Source organism: Oncorhynchus mykiss, chromosome 25, assembly GCF_057628025.1.
Source record: "Oncorhynchus mykiss isolate SJ-2025 chromosome 25, ASM5762802v1, whole genome shotgun sequence".
Classification (NCBI taxonomy): domain Eukaryota; kingdom Metazoa; phylum Chordata; class Actinopteri; order Salmoniformes; family Salmonidae; genus Oncorhynchus; species Oncorhynchus mykiss.
The window spans coordinates 30,938,193-30,956,318 of record NC_143046.1 but is presented as its reverse complement, the minus strand read 5'-3'; the positions used below and the strand labels follow the sequence as shown (position 1 = coordinate 30,956,318).

At 41.6% G+C, this 18,126-nt stretch overlaps 2 protein-coding genes, 1 long non-coding RNA gene and 1 other non-coding gene across 5 annotated transcripts; 3 read left to right on the top strand and 1 right to left on the bottom strand.

The window, feature by feature from the left end:
* Window positions 1–357: 357 nt before the first annotated feature.
* Window positions 358–430, bottom strand: trnaa-agc (transfer RNA alanine (anticodon AGC)). Its single transcript has one exon. It is a non-coding gene; the product is annotated as a tRNA-Ala (tRNA).
* Window positions 431–612: 182 nt separating this feature from the next.
* Window positions 613–4,910, top strand: rap2c (RAP2C, member of RAS oncogene family). The gene is made up of 3 exons (XM_021583920.3): window positions 613–2,803; window positions 3,181–3,500; window positions 4,220–4,910. Exons 1-2 carry the CDS (start codon window positions 2,531–2,533, stop codon window positions 3,457–3,459), a joined length of 552 nt encoding a protein of 183 aa, XP_021439595.1. The 5' UTR covers window positions 613–2,530; the 3' UTR covers window positions 3,460–3,500; window positions 4,220–4,910.
* Window positions 4,911–6,734: 1,824 nt separating this feature from the next.
* On the top strand, window positions 6,735–9,482 carry zgc:92907 (asparagine-linked glycosylation 13 homolog (S. cerevisiae)). 2 transcript variants are annotated; one of them, XM_021582989.3, is made up of 4 exons: window positions 6,735–7,704; window positions 7,889–8,012; window positions 8,118–8,256; window positions 8,413–9,482. In XM_021582989.3, the coding sequence occupies exons 1-4, from the start codon at window positions 7,624–7,626 to the stop codon at window positions 8,522–8,524; spliced, it is 456 nt and encodes a 151-aa protein (XP_021438664.2). In that variant the 5' UTR covers window positions 6,735–7,623; the 3' UTR covers window positions 8,525–9,482.
* Window positions 9,483–13,368: 3,886 nt separating this feature from the next.
* Window positions 13,369–16,746, top strand: LOC149971615 (uncharacterized). Its single transcript, XR_016491661.1, has 2 exons — window positions 13,369–13,887; window positions 14,025–16,746. It is a non-coding gene; the product is annotated as an uncharacterized LOC149971615 (long non-coding RNA).
* The last annotated feature ends 1,380 nt before the right edge of the window (window positions 16,747–18,126 follow it).

The following is an 18,126-nucleotide window of genomic DNA, read 5'->3' as shown; positions in this document are numbered from 1 at the left end:
CTTGGCCGATGGCTTCCAAAGCTTCAGATGATAATAATAAGATGGAGAGTGATGGAGTCTGTAGTTAGAGAGGAGTTGAGGCAGTTCACTTCAGATACTTAGCTTGAGCTAATCCCCCTGTGCCTCCAACAAGAAGTATGAAATCTCAATGACCGCACTGCCAAATCCCTCGTCCATCAGAAAGGATACTTTTTAACAGGTATGCTTGCTTCAGCTGTCTAAAAGTATTTTTCATGGTAGTTCAGTAAAGGTTGAAGTAGTGATAGGAGTAAGCCCAGTGGTGGAAATAGTTGTATTGTTGGGTTAGTATCCAGAGCTACAACAACAATGTGTGCTGATTGAACCAAACTAAATAGTTGGAGGATGCGGGCATCGATCCCGCTACCTCTCGCATGCTAAGCGAGCGCTCTACCATTTGAGCTAATCCCCCTGTGCCTCCAACAAGAAGTATGAAATCTCAATGACCACCCTGCCAAATCCCTCGTCCTTAAGTAAGGATACTTTTTAAAAAGTATGCTTGCTTCAGCTGTCTAAAAGTATTTTTCATGGTAGTTCAGTAAAGGTTGAAGTAGTGACTGCAGTAAGCCCAGTGGTGGAAATAGTTGTATTGTTGGGTTAGTGAGTTTTGGGTTTATGATAGCAGAAAAACCTGCGAGTCTGGAGTTCTCCCTGCTGACTGTCTGTGGAATAACATTAGGATCAGTTGATCGTGGGGAAATGCATGTTAGTCGCCCGAAACACGGTCACTGTTTTCCTGTCTTTTGTCGTGCTTATGCTCACTGCGTCTCAGTGGATCGCTCCAAGGCCTTTCTACTGTAAGCAGAGGAAAGGACAGCCTCCAGTATAATACATAGAGTCACAGCTCCCAACATTTACTAATAAATGAACAGCTACAGATATTTAGCTTGCACTTGTATGTGCTAGAGAACTGTGCTACATACCAGTTATTTTCAATATGTATAAATAAAATGATAGAAATACATGTATGACTTATTTTATTTTTGTTTTACATTGTAATAAAGCACTTAAATGGTGATCTCTCTTAATGGTTCATGAGTAGTTTGGTATTGTTCGGGTTTTTTCATTGTAAAATGAGAAAGGCAATGTAGCAGTGTGTCTGTGTCCCTGTTCGAAGTTAGTTTCACTCCTATGGTCGTCTGGGTTATCTGTTTTGTTTTGTGCCCTAGCCCATTGACTATGCTCTGTGGCATGGCTGATACGCTTATCAACAGAGGTCAACCTTACATTCGTAAAAATAGAATCCTGAGCAAAATCATCCAGAAAAAAAGGTCAAAAGCAGATGAGAACACAAATTCACATCAATGTTTGGAGTCTCCCATTCCACCTACTGGGAAAAGCTTGAGCACAGTTATAAATTCACACACAAAATAAATGACATATCAGACAAATTATTTATTGCCAATAACATATAACATAGTTTCTGTAAATAGCTCACTAAATGTTGAAACTGAATCCTGAAAGTTCCGTTCTATGCAGCACATTTCTACGTGCAAATTCTAAACGTTCAAACGTTTCGATCTACTGTCCCGCCTGAAGTTATAGTTTAACCAATGGGAATGCCAATAGCTCTTCAAGGACCAATTAAATTGCACATTCCCCACCATGCTCCTTCCTTTACATTATGGCCTGCATTTTGGATTGTCGGGTATCGTTTTAATGTCCCTGCTGAGGACTAGAACATATACTATTCGTACCACATATTTGGTGCTCCCTCATTTTATAGATTTGGAAAGAAAATACGAGCTGCTAACATACTCGGTTCCACAAGACATTACAGCTCAGTGGTGGTCGCGAGGGTGAGGCAGTATCAGTAGGGAGAGGCCGTGAGGACGAAATTAGGGAAGGGAGTGGGAGGTCTTCCACCTTCTCATCCTAAACAGCAAGCAGTGTACTGTCGACAGCATTGGACTAAAACTCCAACCCAAGGTTCCTAAACGCTATCTGGCTGTTAAGTGCAGCCCGCTCGGGATAAGGCCAGGGACCCGCCGTGGCAGACGTTGGCATTGCGCTTTTGCGGCACCGGTATGGTTTATGATGTGGAACAGTATGTGAGCAAGCCACCTTCACATGCTCTCCATAAATGGGGACAATAGGAAATCATTATCGTATTGTGCATCTTAGCTAAGTTAGCCACCAAGCCATCTAATGCGCCGTTTTGGGGCAGATTAAAGCAACTACTGCCCATATTCGTGTCAAGGTATATTTACTGTCTGTGTAGGATTTGGCATAAGGCTCCTTATCGTGAGCGAGCATGGAGGGGCGTTGTGGATTGAGCCAACTTTGCTAGCTAGCTTACTCAGTCCAAGATTTCTGTATTTTAACCAGATTTGTGTTTGTTTTAACTTCTTGTATGTTTTCCAACTGTTAAGCATACGTGTTAACATTTTAACTGAGGTTCACTTGTTAGTTTGCAGAGGAGTGCTTTCAAGGTTTGCTTGATTTAATGTTGTCAAAGGAAAAACAATCCAGCTAGCCAGCTAAGTAGCCCAGGTCGAGCTCGTGCACCCTAATGAAGGAGTACAAAGTGGTTGTGTTGGGAAGCGGAGGCGTTGGCAAGTCCGCGCTGACTGTCCAGTTTGTCACGGGCACGTTCATCGAAAAATATGACCCTACAATTGAGGACTTCTATCGGAAAGAGATTGAAGTGGACTCGTCGCCTTCGGTGTTGGAGATCCTTGACACGGCAGGGACAGAACAGTTCGCCTCCATGAGAGACCTGTACATCAAGAACGGCCAGGGTTTCATACTTGTCTACAGTCTCGTCAATCAACAGTCTTTTCAGGTAAAGGCCCTTATTACCTGTTACCAATACCTGCCCACATGTCAAGGAGCATAGCTCTTGCTAGCATCACCAGCTATCAAGATGCATTGTACCCATGTTTTAAGTGGGCCTACTGAGCCATCTCAGTTGTCTTCGTTTTGAGTCGTAACCCCATTTTTGACAAATCAGGAGCCATTTGCAGAGATCCAGCCATAGCCTTAATCCCTACACCTATGGGCTAAATCCAAAATTGTATAAGCTCAACAGGTTGGAAGAATGGCCAATGGGCTGCTACTTAACTCATTGATATACATCAAAGAGCTATGCAGCAATGGTTGTTGCACAAACGTTTTCCCACAGTTCCTGAGAATCTCCTTTCTATCCATCCCTAACTCCAGGACATCAGGCCGATGCGAGACCAGATCGTGCGGGTCAAGCGCTTTGAGAAGGTGCCACTGATTCTGGTGGGCAACAAGGTGGACCTGGAGTCTGAGAGGGAGGTGGCAGGTGCAGACGGTCGGGCCCTGGCTCAGGAGTGGGGCTGCCCCTTCATCGAGACCTCAGCCAAGAGCAAGACCATGGTGGACGAGCTGTTTGCTGAGATCGTCCGTCAGATGAACTATGCCACGCTGCCAGAGAAACAGGAGCAGTGCTGCACGGCCTGTGTGGTGCAGTAAAGGAGTAGGGGGACACTGTCCTCTCCACAACTCTCTCCCAGGTAAGAGGCTGAAGCACTATACTTCACCTTCCACACACTAACACTAAGAAGTGATATTGCACACTGATAGGCTTTTCACTGACAACGGGCAAGAATTCACAGGTTGTCAAAAGACGTCTGGGCATGGATAGCAGCAGTGAAGAGTTTGTAATGCAGGGAGATGAGAGGATCAGGGGTGGCACAAAGGGAACCATATGACAGCTGTTAGAAGAAGCAGACGGAAAGGGGGTTTGCTGCACGGACTGATAAAACCGTTGGTTTAGCCTGTTATCATTAGATCAGACAAAGAATGTGGCGTGAAGAAGCCAACTGTCTGAGCAGTGAGCACAGGGGCGGAAAAGAGGAGTGAGGGAAGTGAATGGTTATGTACATTCAGAGAGACGAGAGACCTATGAGCAAGAGAGGGCAGATCCCAGACAAAGAAAAAGGAAAATGCAACATCCTGAATATAAATTGATGTTCCAAAACAGGAAGCAGATTTTCTTCACTGTGAGAACTAACTTCCCCACCCATACAGCAGACACGCAGACATACACATTGAGGTATTGGTCGTTGAGTTTCACAGTTTACATATTGGTGAAATGCTAATTTACTTAATTGTAAAGGTGTTAATTACTTAGTAATATCTTCATATCTACAAGTGTCTCAACACCTATTGTTTTCAGTCTTTGCTCTACTCTCAGTAACACAGTACTTTTTATTTTTCCATTGTTGGAAAGTTCCTGCTTTGATGACCTGTGACCCCAGGAACCACTTCAGCTCCATCACACCTTCTGACCTCTCCAGCTGGCAGTATTACCTACCAGAGGGCAGATTCTTGTCTGTTCATGAGCCAATTCAAGGGAGTCTTGAGCCTGCCCAACCTTTGTTACCTTGACTGTGGAACACATTCACCTGCAGACTCACTGGCCTTCATGGTTTAGGGCCAGGGAAGACCTACTTTTCAATGTATAGGACAGATTTATGAGGATGAAGGGTTGTCTATGGATTTCTATTTTCTCATTTGGGGTTGAGGAGTGCTGGGGCAATGAGCAGTGATCTGCTCGGGACCACAGCGTCCCTTTTTGAAGCTGCTCAGACATTATATCCCCTAGTTTTACTTTGTACTGGAATTGGTTTGTTAAATCTGATATCTCATTTTGAAGTGATAACAGCCATTATACAGGTTTGGGCCTCGGGACAGAATTCAATCAAACCGTGGTAAATATATGATTGCTGTGCTCTACAGCAGTGTTTACCAAATCACCCGATTTCAAGTTGTTAGCTAGGTTTACAACCAATTGGCGACAGATTTTCATAAACGGACTTGTTGCAGTTAGAAATCACTGCGTGATGACGTAGTACACACAATGTACTTTTTTTGCAACCATTTTCATTTAAGGAATAAAAATCTAAAGTTCAACGTGTTAAGTTTTGTCAACTGTTGTGTTAAATAGCAAATGTGCCAACTCTGGTCTTGGCACGTGCACTCTAGCTAACAGACCTCAGAGACCGTGCAGGTAGGCTAGTTTACATTACATTATTATGAATAACAATTTTTGTATTTTTTTGCATCGATCATCATGTCACCAGAATCAGACCCTTGATTTTTATTGGAAAGGAACATCAAGATCACCTTGCACTTTCATCACCGTGTGACATTCATCAATTATTTAATATGTATGCTAATAAACTGCATGGTTTCCTGAGTGGTAGTGAGAGGACCACATCATCGCGTGACTCCCAAGTTGACTTCGATATGATGGTTTCCACCGCTATTTCTCACAATACATTTTACCGACTCCAAAAGAGTCGAACCAACGACTTGTCTGTCTGCATTTATAAAAATTGTACTGACGCTTCCTGTTTCCATTACAGCTGTCGTGATGTTTTTGTTTTAATACAGTTTGACTTTACTCGCGAAAAGAGTGGTTGGAAAGATGTTTAATGAAGGCTTAATGATAGGTTGACTTGAGGGCTGGAGTGGGGAAACACCGCTTTATAGGTCCTAAAACCAACTGTATAGTGGTCATAGAAGCAGCCCAATTTATTTTTTTATTTTTCTGACGGGCGTGGTCAAGCCAGGTCAATGTGCCCCTAAGCATGCGACATTCACATTGAATTGACTGTAGATCCATGTTTGTTTTCTGATTACAGCTGTGTGGTTGCTTTAGATACAGGTTCCTCGGTCATTTGGATTATGACTCATGTTACATGGTTTGATCAAATTCTGGCCCTAAACTAACTTTTATATATATATATATATATATATATATTTTTTAAGTTTCTCAACCTATTTATTAATATCTAATTACATTGTTATCCAATCATCAAAGTTTTCTTTTATACTTGCTTTTGGGTTTGCTTTTTTGACTTTACAGTGAGTTTTTTTGGTTGTAAGTTTTGAATTAACAGAGCCTTAAATGATTTCAGTCTTATGTTGGTTTCTGTGTGGTCATTCTGTCTCGTACTTTCAACTCTTCAACACAAGTACTGCCATGTAGTACAAATCTGATACTAAGATTGAAGGACACTGACCTGATCATGTGGTTACAAGTTTGGAATGTTGATTCGAATGGTCTTACATTTCTGGTTAAGACTTCATTGCAGACTGAAACACACTATATATAGAATATTGTTTCCTACTTCACATCAAATGTAAATCCCTTTATGCAAAGTGCTGTCTGTCCTTCCATTGCACATAATGAGAACTGGCACTTTTTGAGCTGGCTCAATATTCAAATGACCCGACTTGAGTGGCCTTGAGGTTGGGCCATTCTGAATATGTGGTAGAACATATGAGTTTGTCATGTAGAAAGAATAGTCTGTTCTATATAGTATATTTATCTCTGCAACGTTTTGTGTTGCATATAGTAAGGCCAAATACTGTTACACAATCAGCCACAAGAGGGCAGCATTCTCTACATTATTTGAAAGCTAATCTAGCTCTGGGGGCTTTTTTAAATGTATTTTTACATGTCAAACAACGTTTCCATCCAGTTTTTATACGACTAAAGTCATATTGTATTAAACAAAATCACAACAGCTGTGATGGAGACAGGAAGTGTCTGCGTAATTGTATAAATGCCGACAGATAATTTGTTCGTTCCACATGTTGGGATCTTTTTGTGTCGGTAAAATCAATTATGCGGGAAATACCAGTGGAAACGCCTTAATGCGCAAATATTGAGTTAATCATCTCGAAGTACATTTGGAGTCGCGATGATATGGCTTGTGGTCCTCCCACTACGACTCGGGAAACCATGTACTTTATTAGGTTACAGATTAAATAAATTATGATTAACTTCACAGGGTGGTGAAAGTGCACGGTAATGAGTTTGATGCTGCCTTCCAATATATTGAGGGTCTTATGACATGGTGACATGGTGACATGATGTTCGATGCTTGACTACCGTTTGCCAGATACAATATGATCGTTTTTATCCATAATCTCATCATGTAGTAGACAAAACAACCAGCACAGCCTACTCGCACTGTATATGCTAGCTATTGGCTAGAAAACACGTGTAAAGACCAGAGTAAGCTACGTTTGCTATTTAACACAACAGGTTTGTTTTGACAAAACTAACCGTGGAGTTGAAAATGCGATGGAATTACATTTATATTTTTATTCGGTACATAGAACTTAAGCGAAAAAGTAAATGTGGTGTGCACTATATCATCAACCAAACGTATTTGTTGCGATAGAAATCAGCGCATGTATGTTTTTTATTTGTTTAACCTTTGCCAAGTTAAAAGGTTAAATAAAACATAATAAATGCACTGATGTTTATCGGCAACAAATCCGTTTGGTGAAAACACCACTAATGAGAAATGCGCATCATTCATTTATGTGGATGTTAGAATAGTCGCAAGAAAATCTGTCGCCAATTAAATGGAAACCTACCTACTGGAGACATTTTCAAAATGGTCATAGACAAACTACTCTTATTTTTATGAAAAAAAAAATGTCTAGACTGCAAGTTCATATCCAAACCTGTAGGTGGCAGAGTGATGTATTCTTTAGCGGAAATGCCAAGGCAATGAAAGAAACACGTGACGTCAGGCTACTGAAATTTGTAAACAAACACATGGGACATCTTTAGTACAAGTACTGCAAATTACATTTGATACATGAGCAACCATGAAGATGGTATTTGTAACTGTAGGAACAACAAGCTTTGATGACCTAATCGAACGTGTTACTTCCCCTGAAGCTGTTCAAGTGAGTATGATATGTGATGGCTACAGAAACTAACGTTAGCTAGCTAGCCAACTGTCCTCAACAATTAGACAATAATAATTTGAGTAGACGTGTCCTACCCTTGCACTAAGATATTTTTTTAGAAAGTTATGCATCTCTCTTGAAGGAGTTGAAAGCCCGCGGCTATCAACATTTGGTCCTGCAGGTTGGACAAGGCTCCATTCTCCCAGATTCAGACAGCTGTCACGAACTCACGTTGGAGGCCTTCCGATTCAAGGATTCCATTGCTGAAAATATCAAATGTGCCGACCTGGTTATCAGCCATGCTGGTGTGTATCTATCTTTAAAGAAATGAAACAAACTAGGTAAACTACCATACCATTGTGCTGGTCTATGATGTTGATGAATTATAATGACTTGTCTTGTATTTTCAGGGGCAGGTAGTTGTCTGGAGACCCTTGGTGCAGGCAAGCCACTGCTAGTGGTGGTCAATGACAAACTAATGGACAATCACCAGCTAGAGCTGGCCAGACAGCTACACCAAGACTCGCACCTACTGTACTGCACCCCCAGGTCAGTGTAAATCCTCATGTGCATGATCATGAGGACTCACTTGGTCAATCTGACATATTGTATATGTACATTTCTGCTAATAAAGTCCTAGAGTTGTCAAACTGTGATTGAAATTCAGTGGGTCAACATACCCTTTTTTCTCAAATGATTTCACAGCACTCTTACTGAGACCCTGAAGACAATGGACCTTGCTGTTCTCTCATCCTTCTTACCTGGACAACCAAAGCATTTTGCCAATTTCCTGGACAGGGCCCTTGGTGTTCAATGATTCCAACGGAGGGCAGTCTCTGAGGTCAGCTCAGTGTTCTGTTATGGACTCTGGAGATGTTTTGCACTCTTCTTCTTCTTCATGTGGCTTTCCAGCAGACTAGACGCTGTGTTGCATACTGCCTTTCACAGGTCAGAGTGGGGATTGCAAATTTTGGTCACAAAAACAAAAAAGGTGAATGAGATAATCTTAAATTGCACCACCATCTAACCCAGCACCTATACACTATCACCAAAAACCAACCACCCCATCCCACTACGTTGGCCCTAAACAATCCTACACCATGCTGTCGGCCTGGGAGGATTGAACCCCTTCTCTCAAAACTTCCTGTAGCTCTTCTGCACTAAAATTTCTCACCCCAAAATATTTCTCTGCTGCTGCAACGACCACATATATCTTCTGTGATTTCCGCTCCATCAGCGCAGTACAGTTGATCACCATGGCTATGATGTTTGCTCTCTGAAACTCCTCATCTTTGCGATGAACTGGAAGTGTGGTTGGCCAGAGGGTAGCCTGGGCCTCGCGTGCCTGGCTTCTAGTTTTTCCTATCAGTATGCAGAGCTAATACCAACTCAGGCAATTGCCTGGGGCCTTACATCGTCATCATTTTGTTTAATAATGCACTATTAAGCAATTGTGACCATCTCTGTTTATGACAAACACTGTGGATTCTGTTTTCTTCCTGCAAATTTGGCTCTAGCTTTTGAGCAGTGGGCTCCCGAGTGGTGCAGCGGTCTAAGGCACTGAATCACAGTGCTAGAGGCGTCACAATAGACACTGGTTCAATCCCGGGCTGTATCACAACCGGCCGTGATCAGGAGTCCCATAGGGCGGCGCACAATTGGCCCAGCAGCGTCCGGGTTAGGATCTGGCCGGTGTAGGCCGTCATTGTAAAAATAATTTGTTCTTAACTGACTTGCCTAGTTAAATAAAGGTCAAATAAAAATACAATAAAAAACCCCATTCCTGAAGCGAATAAATACTTTGTTTCCCTCTACGACACTCACAAGCTCTTCAGGACACACATTTTTTTCTACATACCTGATGATTTTCCTTTATGTTTTCTCAAACTTTTCAATTTCTGATACAATTCTCACTTTTTGATGCAAATTAAAAATTGTTACATCTTTCCCATATTCAAGTCATTTAACATATTTTCTTATTAGCTTTATGAACATAAACTGCAACCAAGTTTCTATCTGTGCTGTAATGGCCATAAGCCTTTTACATTTTTTATTATATAAATATAAATGCAACATGCAACAATTTCAAATTTTACACTGAGTTACAGTTCACAGAAGGAAATCAGACAATGTAAATTCATTAGACCCTAATTTATGGATTTCACATGACTGGGCAGGGGCACAGCCATTGGTGGGCCTGGGAGGGCATAGGCCCACCCACTGGGGAGCCAGGCCTAGCCTAGCTGAATGAGTTATTCCCCACAAAGGGCTTTATTACAAACAGAAATAGTCCTCAACACCCCTCCCCCTTCAGATGATCCCACAGGTAAAGAAGTCAGATGTGGATGTCCTGGGCTGGCATGGTTACATGTGGTCTACAGTTGTGAGGCCAGTTGGATCTACTGCTGATGGTGAAGAAATTAACATTCAATTATCTGGCAAAAGCTCTTTTGGACATTCTTGCAGTCAGCATGCCAATTGCACGCTCCCTCAACTTGAGACATCTGTGGCATTGTGTTGTGTGACAAAACGGCACATTTTAAAGTGGCCTTTTATTGTCCCCAGCACAAGGTACACCTATGGAACAATCATGCTGTTTAATCAGCTTCTTGATTTGCCACACCTGTCAGGTGGATGAATTATCTTGGCAAAGGAGAAATGCTAACTAACAGGGATGTAAACACATTTGTACACACAATTTTTGAGAAATAAGCTTTTTGTGCATATGGAACATTTCTGGGATCTTTTTATTTCAGCTCATGAAACGGGACCAACAAGTTATATGTTGCGTTCATATTTTTGTTTAATATAACTACAGTCTGCTGAAACATGAAACGGTTCACCCTTGCCCAGAACGCTATAATGGCTGGCATAATTCAAACCCCTAGGAAAAGCAAAACAGGCTGAGACAACAATAGACAGGGTAATCTATTTATTGATTGATATTAAATTAATAACATAAAATTCCACCCTTTTATAGCACTGCATTTATATTTTTGTTCAGTATAGGTATTGTTTGATAAAGAAAATATCAAATATGTATTGACCCAGAATTTCCACATCGGTGGATCCCTAAACTAAAACCTCGGACTGCCCTGTGCCTGGGGCCTCCAAATCACTGTCTGTTAAAAGGTCTGATCTGGCCATGTTCTATTTTAACCAGTTGGAGACAGGCTGATTAGTTATTGGATGCTGGTGTAAGGGGTATATTTTAAACTCGAAATGAGAAGAAAAACATGGATGTACACTAAGTATACAAAACATTAAGAACACCTGCTCTTTCTATGACATAGACTGACCAGGTGAAAGCTTATTGGTGTCACTTGTTAAATCCACTTCAATCAGTGTAGATGAAGGAGAGGAGACAGGTTAAAGAAGGATGTTTAAGCCTTGAGACAATTGAGATGTGGTTTGTCTATGTATGTGTGCCATTCAGAGTGCGAATGGGCAAGACAAAATGTTCCTAATGTTTGGAATACTCAATGTACTGAGTGTAGATACAGTATATTATAAATCATACGCTGATTATTTGTTATGAACAGAACAAATTGTAAATATCATTTGATGCACTATATATACAAAAGTATGTGGATACACACTCAAATTAGTATATTCGGTTATTTCAGCCACACCCGTTGCTGGTAGGTGTATAAAATCGAGTACACAGCCATGCAATCTCCATAGACAGACATTGGCAGTAAAATGGCATAACTGAAGAGCTCGGTGACTTTCAATGTGGCACCGTCATAGGATGCCACCTTTCCAACAAGTCAGTTTGTCAAATTTCTGCCCTGCTAGAGCTGCCCCGGTCAACTGTGAAGTGGTCGGCCACACAAGCTCACAGAACGGGACCGCCTTTAGCACTCGTTTGCTACACTCACTACCGAGTTCCAAATTGCCTCTGGAACCAAAGTCAGCACAATAACTGTTCATTGGTAGCTTCATGAAATGGGTTTCCATGGCCGGGCAGCCGCACACAAGACTAAGATCACCATGCGCAATGCCAACCGTCGGCTGGAGTGGTATAAAGCTCGCTGCCATTGGACTCTGGAGCAGTGGAAACGCGTTCTCTGGAGTGATGAGTCACGCTTCACCATCTGGCAGTTTGACGGACAAATCTGGGTTTGGCGGATGCCAGAAGAACGCTACCTGCCGCAAAGCATAGGACCAACTGTAAAGTTTGGTGGATGAGGAATAATGGTCTGGGGCTGTTTTTAATGATTTGAGTTAGGCCCCTTAGTTCAAGTGAAGGGAAATCAACGCTACAGCATTCTAGACGATTCTGTGCTTTCAACTTTGTGGCAACAGTTTGGGACGGCCCTTTCCTTATTCAGCATGATAATGCCCCCATGCACAAAACGATGACCATAACAAAATGGTTTGTTGAGAAGAACTTGACTGGCCTGCACAGAGCCCTGACCTCAACTCCATCAAACACCTTTGGAATGAATTAGAACGCCGATGCGCGTCAGGCCTAATTGCCCAACATCAGTGCCCAACCTCACTAATGCTCTTGTGGCTGAATGGAAGCAAGTCCTTGCAGCAATGTTCCAACGTCTAGTGGAAAGCCTTCCCAGAAGAGTGGAGGCTGTTATAGCAGCAAAGTGGGGACCAACTCCATATTAATGCCCATGATTTTGGAATGAGATGTTCAACAAGCAAGTGTCCACATTCTTTTGGCCATGTAGTGTATATTAAATCTGTTTTATAAGACTTGGTTTATTGTTCATATTTGCTATTGTCTTGATACGGTTGTTGTGTTGTCTGTAAGTGTGATTCAGCTTGTCCTTCACGCCTCATGACACTAGTCAGCACACTGTAATAAGGCTGGCATAGGCAGGAGTAGGATTGCTCTCTGGCATCAAAACTAACACCACATCCTGTTCAGACGGAGATTAAGACAGACAGCAAGCAGGCGCCAAAATGAAAGAAGCAAATTGTTGACAAGACCAACAAAAGAAAAAGAGAACAATCTCCTTTAACGTTGCAATTCATATTATGACTTCATAATCATGTATCCAATCTATGGAATGTTTATCAAAAATATTTTGCGACTTAGGCTTCTCATTCTCGCGAGGGACTCCGGTTTCTCACAGCTTCTTGAATGATGTTCATCTGTATTAAACACAGAGGTAAGACCAAAGTCATATTATGAATTCAACTAGTTTCACATTTGATCTTTTCAGTGTTTCAGTGAAATAATTTCCTTATTTCTTTCCTATCCTCATTTTGCAGACAATGGCCAATACCAAGTGCCCTGTGTTTCTCTTGCTGCAGTACATGAGAGCTAAAATGGGCCTGCTGGAGATGGGTGGGGGGTCAGGGGGGGGGGGGGGGGGTCATCAGGGAGGGTGGAATGAAGGCCTGGGGAATGATGATGACCGTTTCCTGATTGAAATGCTGCTGTGCCAATGGTCCCCAAGGCCATTGCTCTTACAGGCAAGGTGGGGCTTGAGTCTATCCAAAGTTTAGTGCCACAGTTGTAGCTAAAGCAGGGAATGTGGATGGAGAGTGTTGATGTGAGAATCATGGATCTGGTTGGGGGTGCCGAAACGTGTGTGGGGGGGTTCACCAGAGGCTGGCGTTAAATATTTCACACTGCTCAACTCCAATGGTGTCTGCTTACACCTGCTACACTCAACGCTGGGTTAGAGCAAGGCCAAGAGCAAGCCTCCTGCAGTAGTGATGCTAGTACCACTCTCATTAGCACCGACATTAATGGGGCTTGCTGATGAGTGGGTGTGACCATCGCAAGACTATCAGCTGTAAATCACAAACAGCCATCTCTAATGGACACCAAGCATGTTATATTCAACCAGTCTTGGTTCTCTCTGCGACAGATAGATTTGTCTTAAATGTGTCTATGTGTGTTGCAGAGCTGGTGGATCTGTGTGATGACCACAGGGCTCTGAAGCTCTTTCTGTCCCAGCAGCCTCAGGAGTGTGCCAGCTGACTACTTCCTCACATTTTGCACTGTTAATCATGAGTTCTATGAAAGTAGAACCACTAGAGTGGACAAGGCCTCTATGAAACTATTTCTAATGGTCAAAAAATGAGTTTCTATCTATACATGGCTCTTCTTTGTTTTTAAGTATTTGTTTATCTTATCAGGAAACCCAAAGGATGGTGCCTATGTTTCCATCACCCCCTTAGTGGCCAACCCAGACCCTGCACTTCTGAGTAACTATAAACTCTGCTTGTTAATTATGTGTGTGCATTCGCATAAAGTAGTTCATGTGTATCTTCTGTAGGATGGATTTGTTTACCTTCTGTCTTAGTGTGTGTATATATGTTGAACCTGTTTGTTTGTGTTTTAGAGAGCCTGCAGACTCAGACTGACAGCCTGGAGAGGGCTCGTCTCAGACAGCTCCACTCTCAGGAGGACCGCAGAGCCAAGGAGGTGCCCTCTCAGGCCCAACCCACACAGACTGTGCTCCATCAATTACTTGGGCATATAGAAGTTGAAAAAATATATATACAGTACCAGTCAAAAATTTGGACACACCTACTCATTCAAGGGTTTTTCTTTAATTTTTACCAATTTTCTACATTGTAGAATAATAGTCAAGACATCATAACTATGAAATAACACATGGAATCATGTAGTAACCAAAAAAGTGTTAAACAAACTAAATATATTTTAGATTCTTCAAAGTAGCCACCCTTTGCCTTGGTGACAGCTTTGCACACCCTTGGCATTCTCTCAACCAGCTTCACCTGGAATGCTTTTCCAACGGTCTTGAAAGAGTTCCCACATATGCTGAGCACTTGTTGGCTTCTTTTCCTTCACTCTGCGGTCCAACTCATCCCAATCCATCTCAATTGGGTTGAGGTCGTGTGATTGTGGAGGCCAGGTCATCTGATGCAGCACTCCATCACTCTCCTTGGTCAAATAGCCCTTACACAGCCTGGAGGTGTGTTGGGTCATTGTCATAGCCTGGAGGTGTGTTGGGTCATTGTCCTATTGAAAAACAACTGATAGTCTCACTAAGCGCAAACCACATGGGATGGCTTATCATTGAAGAATGCTGTGGTAGCCATGCTGATTAAATGTGCCTTGAATTCTAAATAAATCACAGACGGTTTCACCAGAAAAACACCATCACACCTCCCCCATGCTTCACGGTGAGAACCACACATGCAGAGATCATCCGTTCACATACTCTGCGTCTCACAAAGACACAGCGGTTGGAACCAAAAATCTCAAATTTGGACTCATCAGACCAAAGGAGAGATTTCCACTTGTCTAATGTCCATAGCTTGTGTTTCTTGGCCCAAGCAAGTCTCTGGTGTCCTTTAGTAGTGATTTCTTTGCAGCAATTCGACCATGAAGTCCTGATTCACGCAGTCTCCTCTGAACAGTTGATGTTGAAATGTGTCTGTTACTTGAACTCTGTGAAGCATTTATTTGGGCTGCAATTTCTGAGGCTAGTAACTCTAATTAACTTATCCTCTGCAGCAGAGGTAACTCTGGGTCTTCCTTTGCTGTGGTGGTCCTCATGAGAGACAGTTTCATCATAGCGCTTGATGGTTAATGACTGCACTTGAAGAAACTTTCAATGTTCTTGAAATTTTCCTGATTGACTGACCTTCATGTCTTAAAGTAATGATGGACTGTCATTTCTCTTTGCTTTTTTGAGCTTTTCTTGCCATAATATGGACTTGGTCTTTTACCAAATAGGGCTATTTTCTGTATACCACCCCTACCTTGTCACAACACAACTGATTGTCTCAAACACATTAAGAAGGAAAGACATTCCACAAATGAACTTTTAACAAGGCACACCTGTTAATTGAAATGCATTCCAAAGGAATACCTCTGGAAGCTGGTTGAGATAATGCCAAGAGTGTGCACAGATGACATCAAGGCAAAGGGTGGCTACTTTTGAAGAATCTCAAATCTAAAATATATTTTGATTAGTTTAACACTTTTTTGGTTACTGCATGATTGTGTATGTGTTATTTCATCGTTGTGAGGTCTTCACTCTTATTCTACAATGTAGAAAATAGTCAAATGAAAGAAAAACCCTTGAATGAGTAGATGTGTCCAAACTTTTGACTGATACTGTAAGTCTTAGAAGTGTTTTTTATTTATTTTTGTGCCCAACTTTTGTGCTGTGTCCCAAAGGCTAAGAGCCTGGGCCGTGCAGTACATATTGACGCCCCTGACGACGAACGCTCCAATCGCCGGACTTGAGGCAGGAAGAGCAGGAACTGAGAGAACCTGTCAATCTTACAATCATTTATGTATAAATGAAGGTGGAAATATGATCTAGTGGACCCTGAGTCATCAAAGTCTAAGCTAGCCAATAGTCATCAGTGTTGAATAATACAGTCGTCGTGAACCCTTCGTGGAACTCTTAATCAAAACAACAATCCTGGGATTCTTGTGTGACCACAATCATACCAAACCAGAACCTGTTATACACTGGATTGTGTAGGGTACATTTTTGGGTTTGATCCTCTTTGTGTATCCCCATTCAGACCAAAGGTAAGTCCTGGGTCTGTATTGCATTGTGGAAAATGCAATGATCATTGTCAATGATTCACAGTGAACAAAGTTGTTGTACCAAATATGACCGGAGGGGAGAGATAAGATTCAACAGGTCCAGTGAAGTCGTTTTTGTTTGTTTACGCAAATTTTGTGAGTGCCTATGATGGTGCTGCTAATGTGAATAATTATTCACATTTTCAGTGGAATAACTTGCTTGTCTTGACAGACTTGTCTGGATAAAACAATGTTTTTGATCTGTAATGGGTGCTATAAAAAGCCATATTATTCATATATACATATATTCTAGAAATCGTATGACTATAGATAGAAATATAAGTCTCTTATCCAATTGTTAAGCTCCCACTCCCATGTCCAATACGCTTTAAGTTCTGTTTTAAGATGGTCCCTTGAAATGAAGTGCCAGATGATGTCTCTTTCTTCTTCTGTGATTGGTGGGTATGAATACCTGTTTGTTACCAAACTTTAATCAGTTGGCAAAATTGGATGAAAATAACTGAATTGGGATAAATATATTTAGAAATGGAGCTCTGACATCACTGTTTATTTTCCAAGAGTGAGAGTTGTTTTGTGTCTCTTAATCTGTCTTTTCATCTAGGTGTTATTGTAATAATTATGTCTTGCAATATGATCAACATATGTATTTTGCTTTTTGAGGCTTTTCCCAAGATTTTTTTTCTTGAAATTCATTTATCTTGACCAGTGAGTGAACTTTAAATTAAGGGTGGTATGTTCAAGCTAACTGACTGAGGGACTGACTGAGTGATGTGACAGTGTGCCAGTCTCTCTGCTAAAGGTTTATTAAGCCACCTCTGGTGGGTGGCTTGGCACTGTGAAACAGGAAGTCATGGGTGAAATGCCAGCAGGTGGTTCCTCCCAGTGTTTGTGGTTTACCATATCTTCTAAGTTATGTACAGGCCTGGATCAGATGGTTTCAATGGCTCCATAGTGTACGTGCCTGGTAACATTTGGCACATTGTTGTTGGTGGTGTGACTGCCTGGGGGGTTTTGAGGACGAGTAGCATTTCGGCAGAATATTGTGAAGTAACTTGTTCTCTTGCCGCTGGTAGATGGCTATGAGCCAGAGTTTGATTAGTAAAAGATTACTACCTTCCCTCCTTAAAATCACTGGATTCATTGGTTCATGAATGTCTGTGAAAAGCCCATTAACAGCAATGAACAAAGTCCTTGATTTTTCTTCACCACAGTAACCATTGTGTTGAAGTGCCACTTGAAGTGTATTTTTCAACCGTTTATTCCTAAACTGGAACAAACACCTCAAGAAAAGGAAGAAGGGTGCATTTTAGAAGTGTTTGTATAGGGCCACTGTGTCAAGCCATACTGTGTAGGCCGTTACAGCTGTGTCTTGCAGATGCCCTAACTAACCACTTGCTAAAATAAGGAAGTGAGTCAGCTGTTGTTCAAGGTTATACTGAGAGTCTAGACGTCATATTGAAAGATGGAGAGTTGTGACATAGGAAACTCAGAAAGGATGCTCTTTGAGCAACTAATCATCAGTGGTGGAAGAAGTACCCAATTGTCATACTTGAGTAAAAGTATAGATACCTCAAGTAAAAGTGAAAGTCACACAGTAAATACTACTTGAGTAAAAGTCCGGTATTTGGTTTTAAATATACTTAAGTATCAAAAGTAAAAATATAAATAATTTCAAATTCCTTACGGATAGCCAGGGGCACACTCCAATACTCAGACATCATTCAGAGACAAAGTATTTGTGTTTAGTGAATTGCCAGATCAGAGTCAGTAGAGATGACCAGGGAGGTTCTCTTGATAAGTGCGTGAATTAGACCATTTCTGTCCTGCTAAGTATTCAAAATGTAACGAGTACTTTTGGGTGTCAGGGAAAATGTATAGAGTAAAAAGTACATAATTTTCTTTAGTAATGT

What these genes read in the sequence shown, in the direction of transcription:
- rap2c (XM_021583920.3), top strand. Translation starts at nt 2,531, where the DNA reads ATGAAGGAGTACAAAGTGGTTGTGTTGGGAAGCGGAGGCGTTGGCAAG. An exon ending in TCAATCAACAGTCTTTTCAG is followed by an intron (nt 2,804 to 3,180) that starts GTAAAGGCCCTT and finishes CCCTAACTCCAG; the next exon opens with GACATCAGGCCGATGCGAGA.
- zgc:92907 (XM_021582989.3), top strand. Translation starts at nt 7,624, where the DNA reads ATGAAGATGGTATTTGTAACTGTAGGAACAACAAGCTTTGATGACCTA. An exon ending in CCTGGTTATCAGCCATGCTG is followed by an intron (nt 8,013 to 8,117) that starts GTGTGTATCTAT and finishes TTGTATTTTCAG; the next exon opens with GGGCAGGTAGTTGTCTGGAG. An exon ending in CTACTGTACTGCACCCCCAG is followed by an intron (nt 8,257 to 8,412) that starts GTCAGTGTAAAT and finishes ATGATTTCACAG; the next exon opens with CACTCTTACTGAGACCCTGA.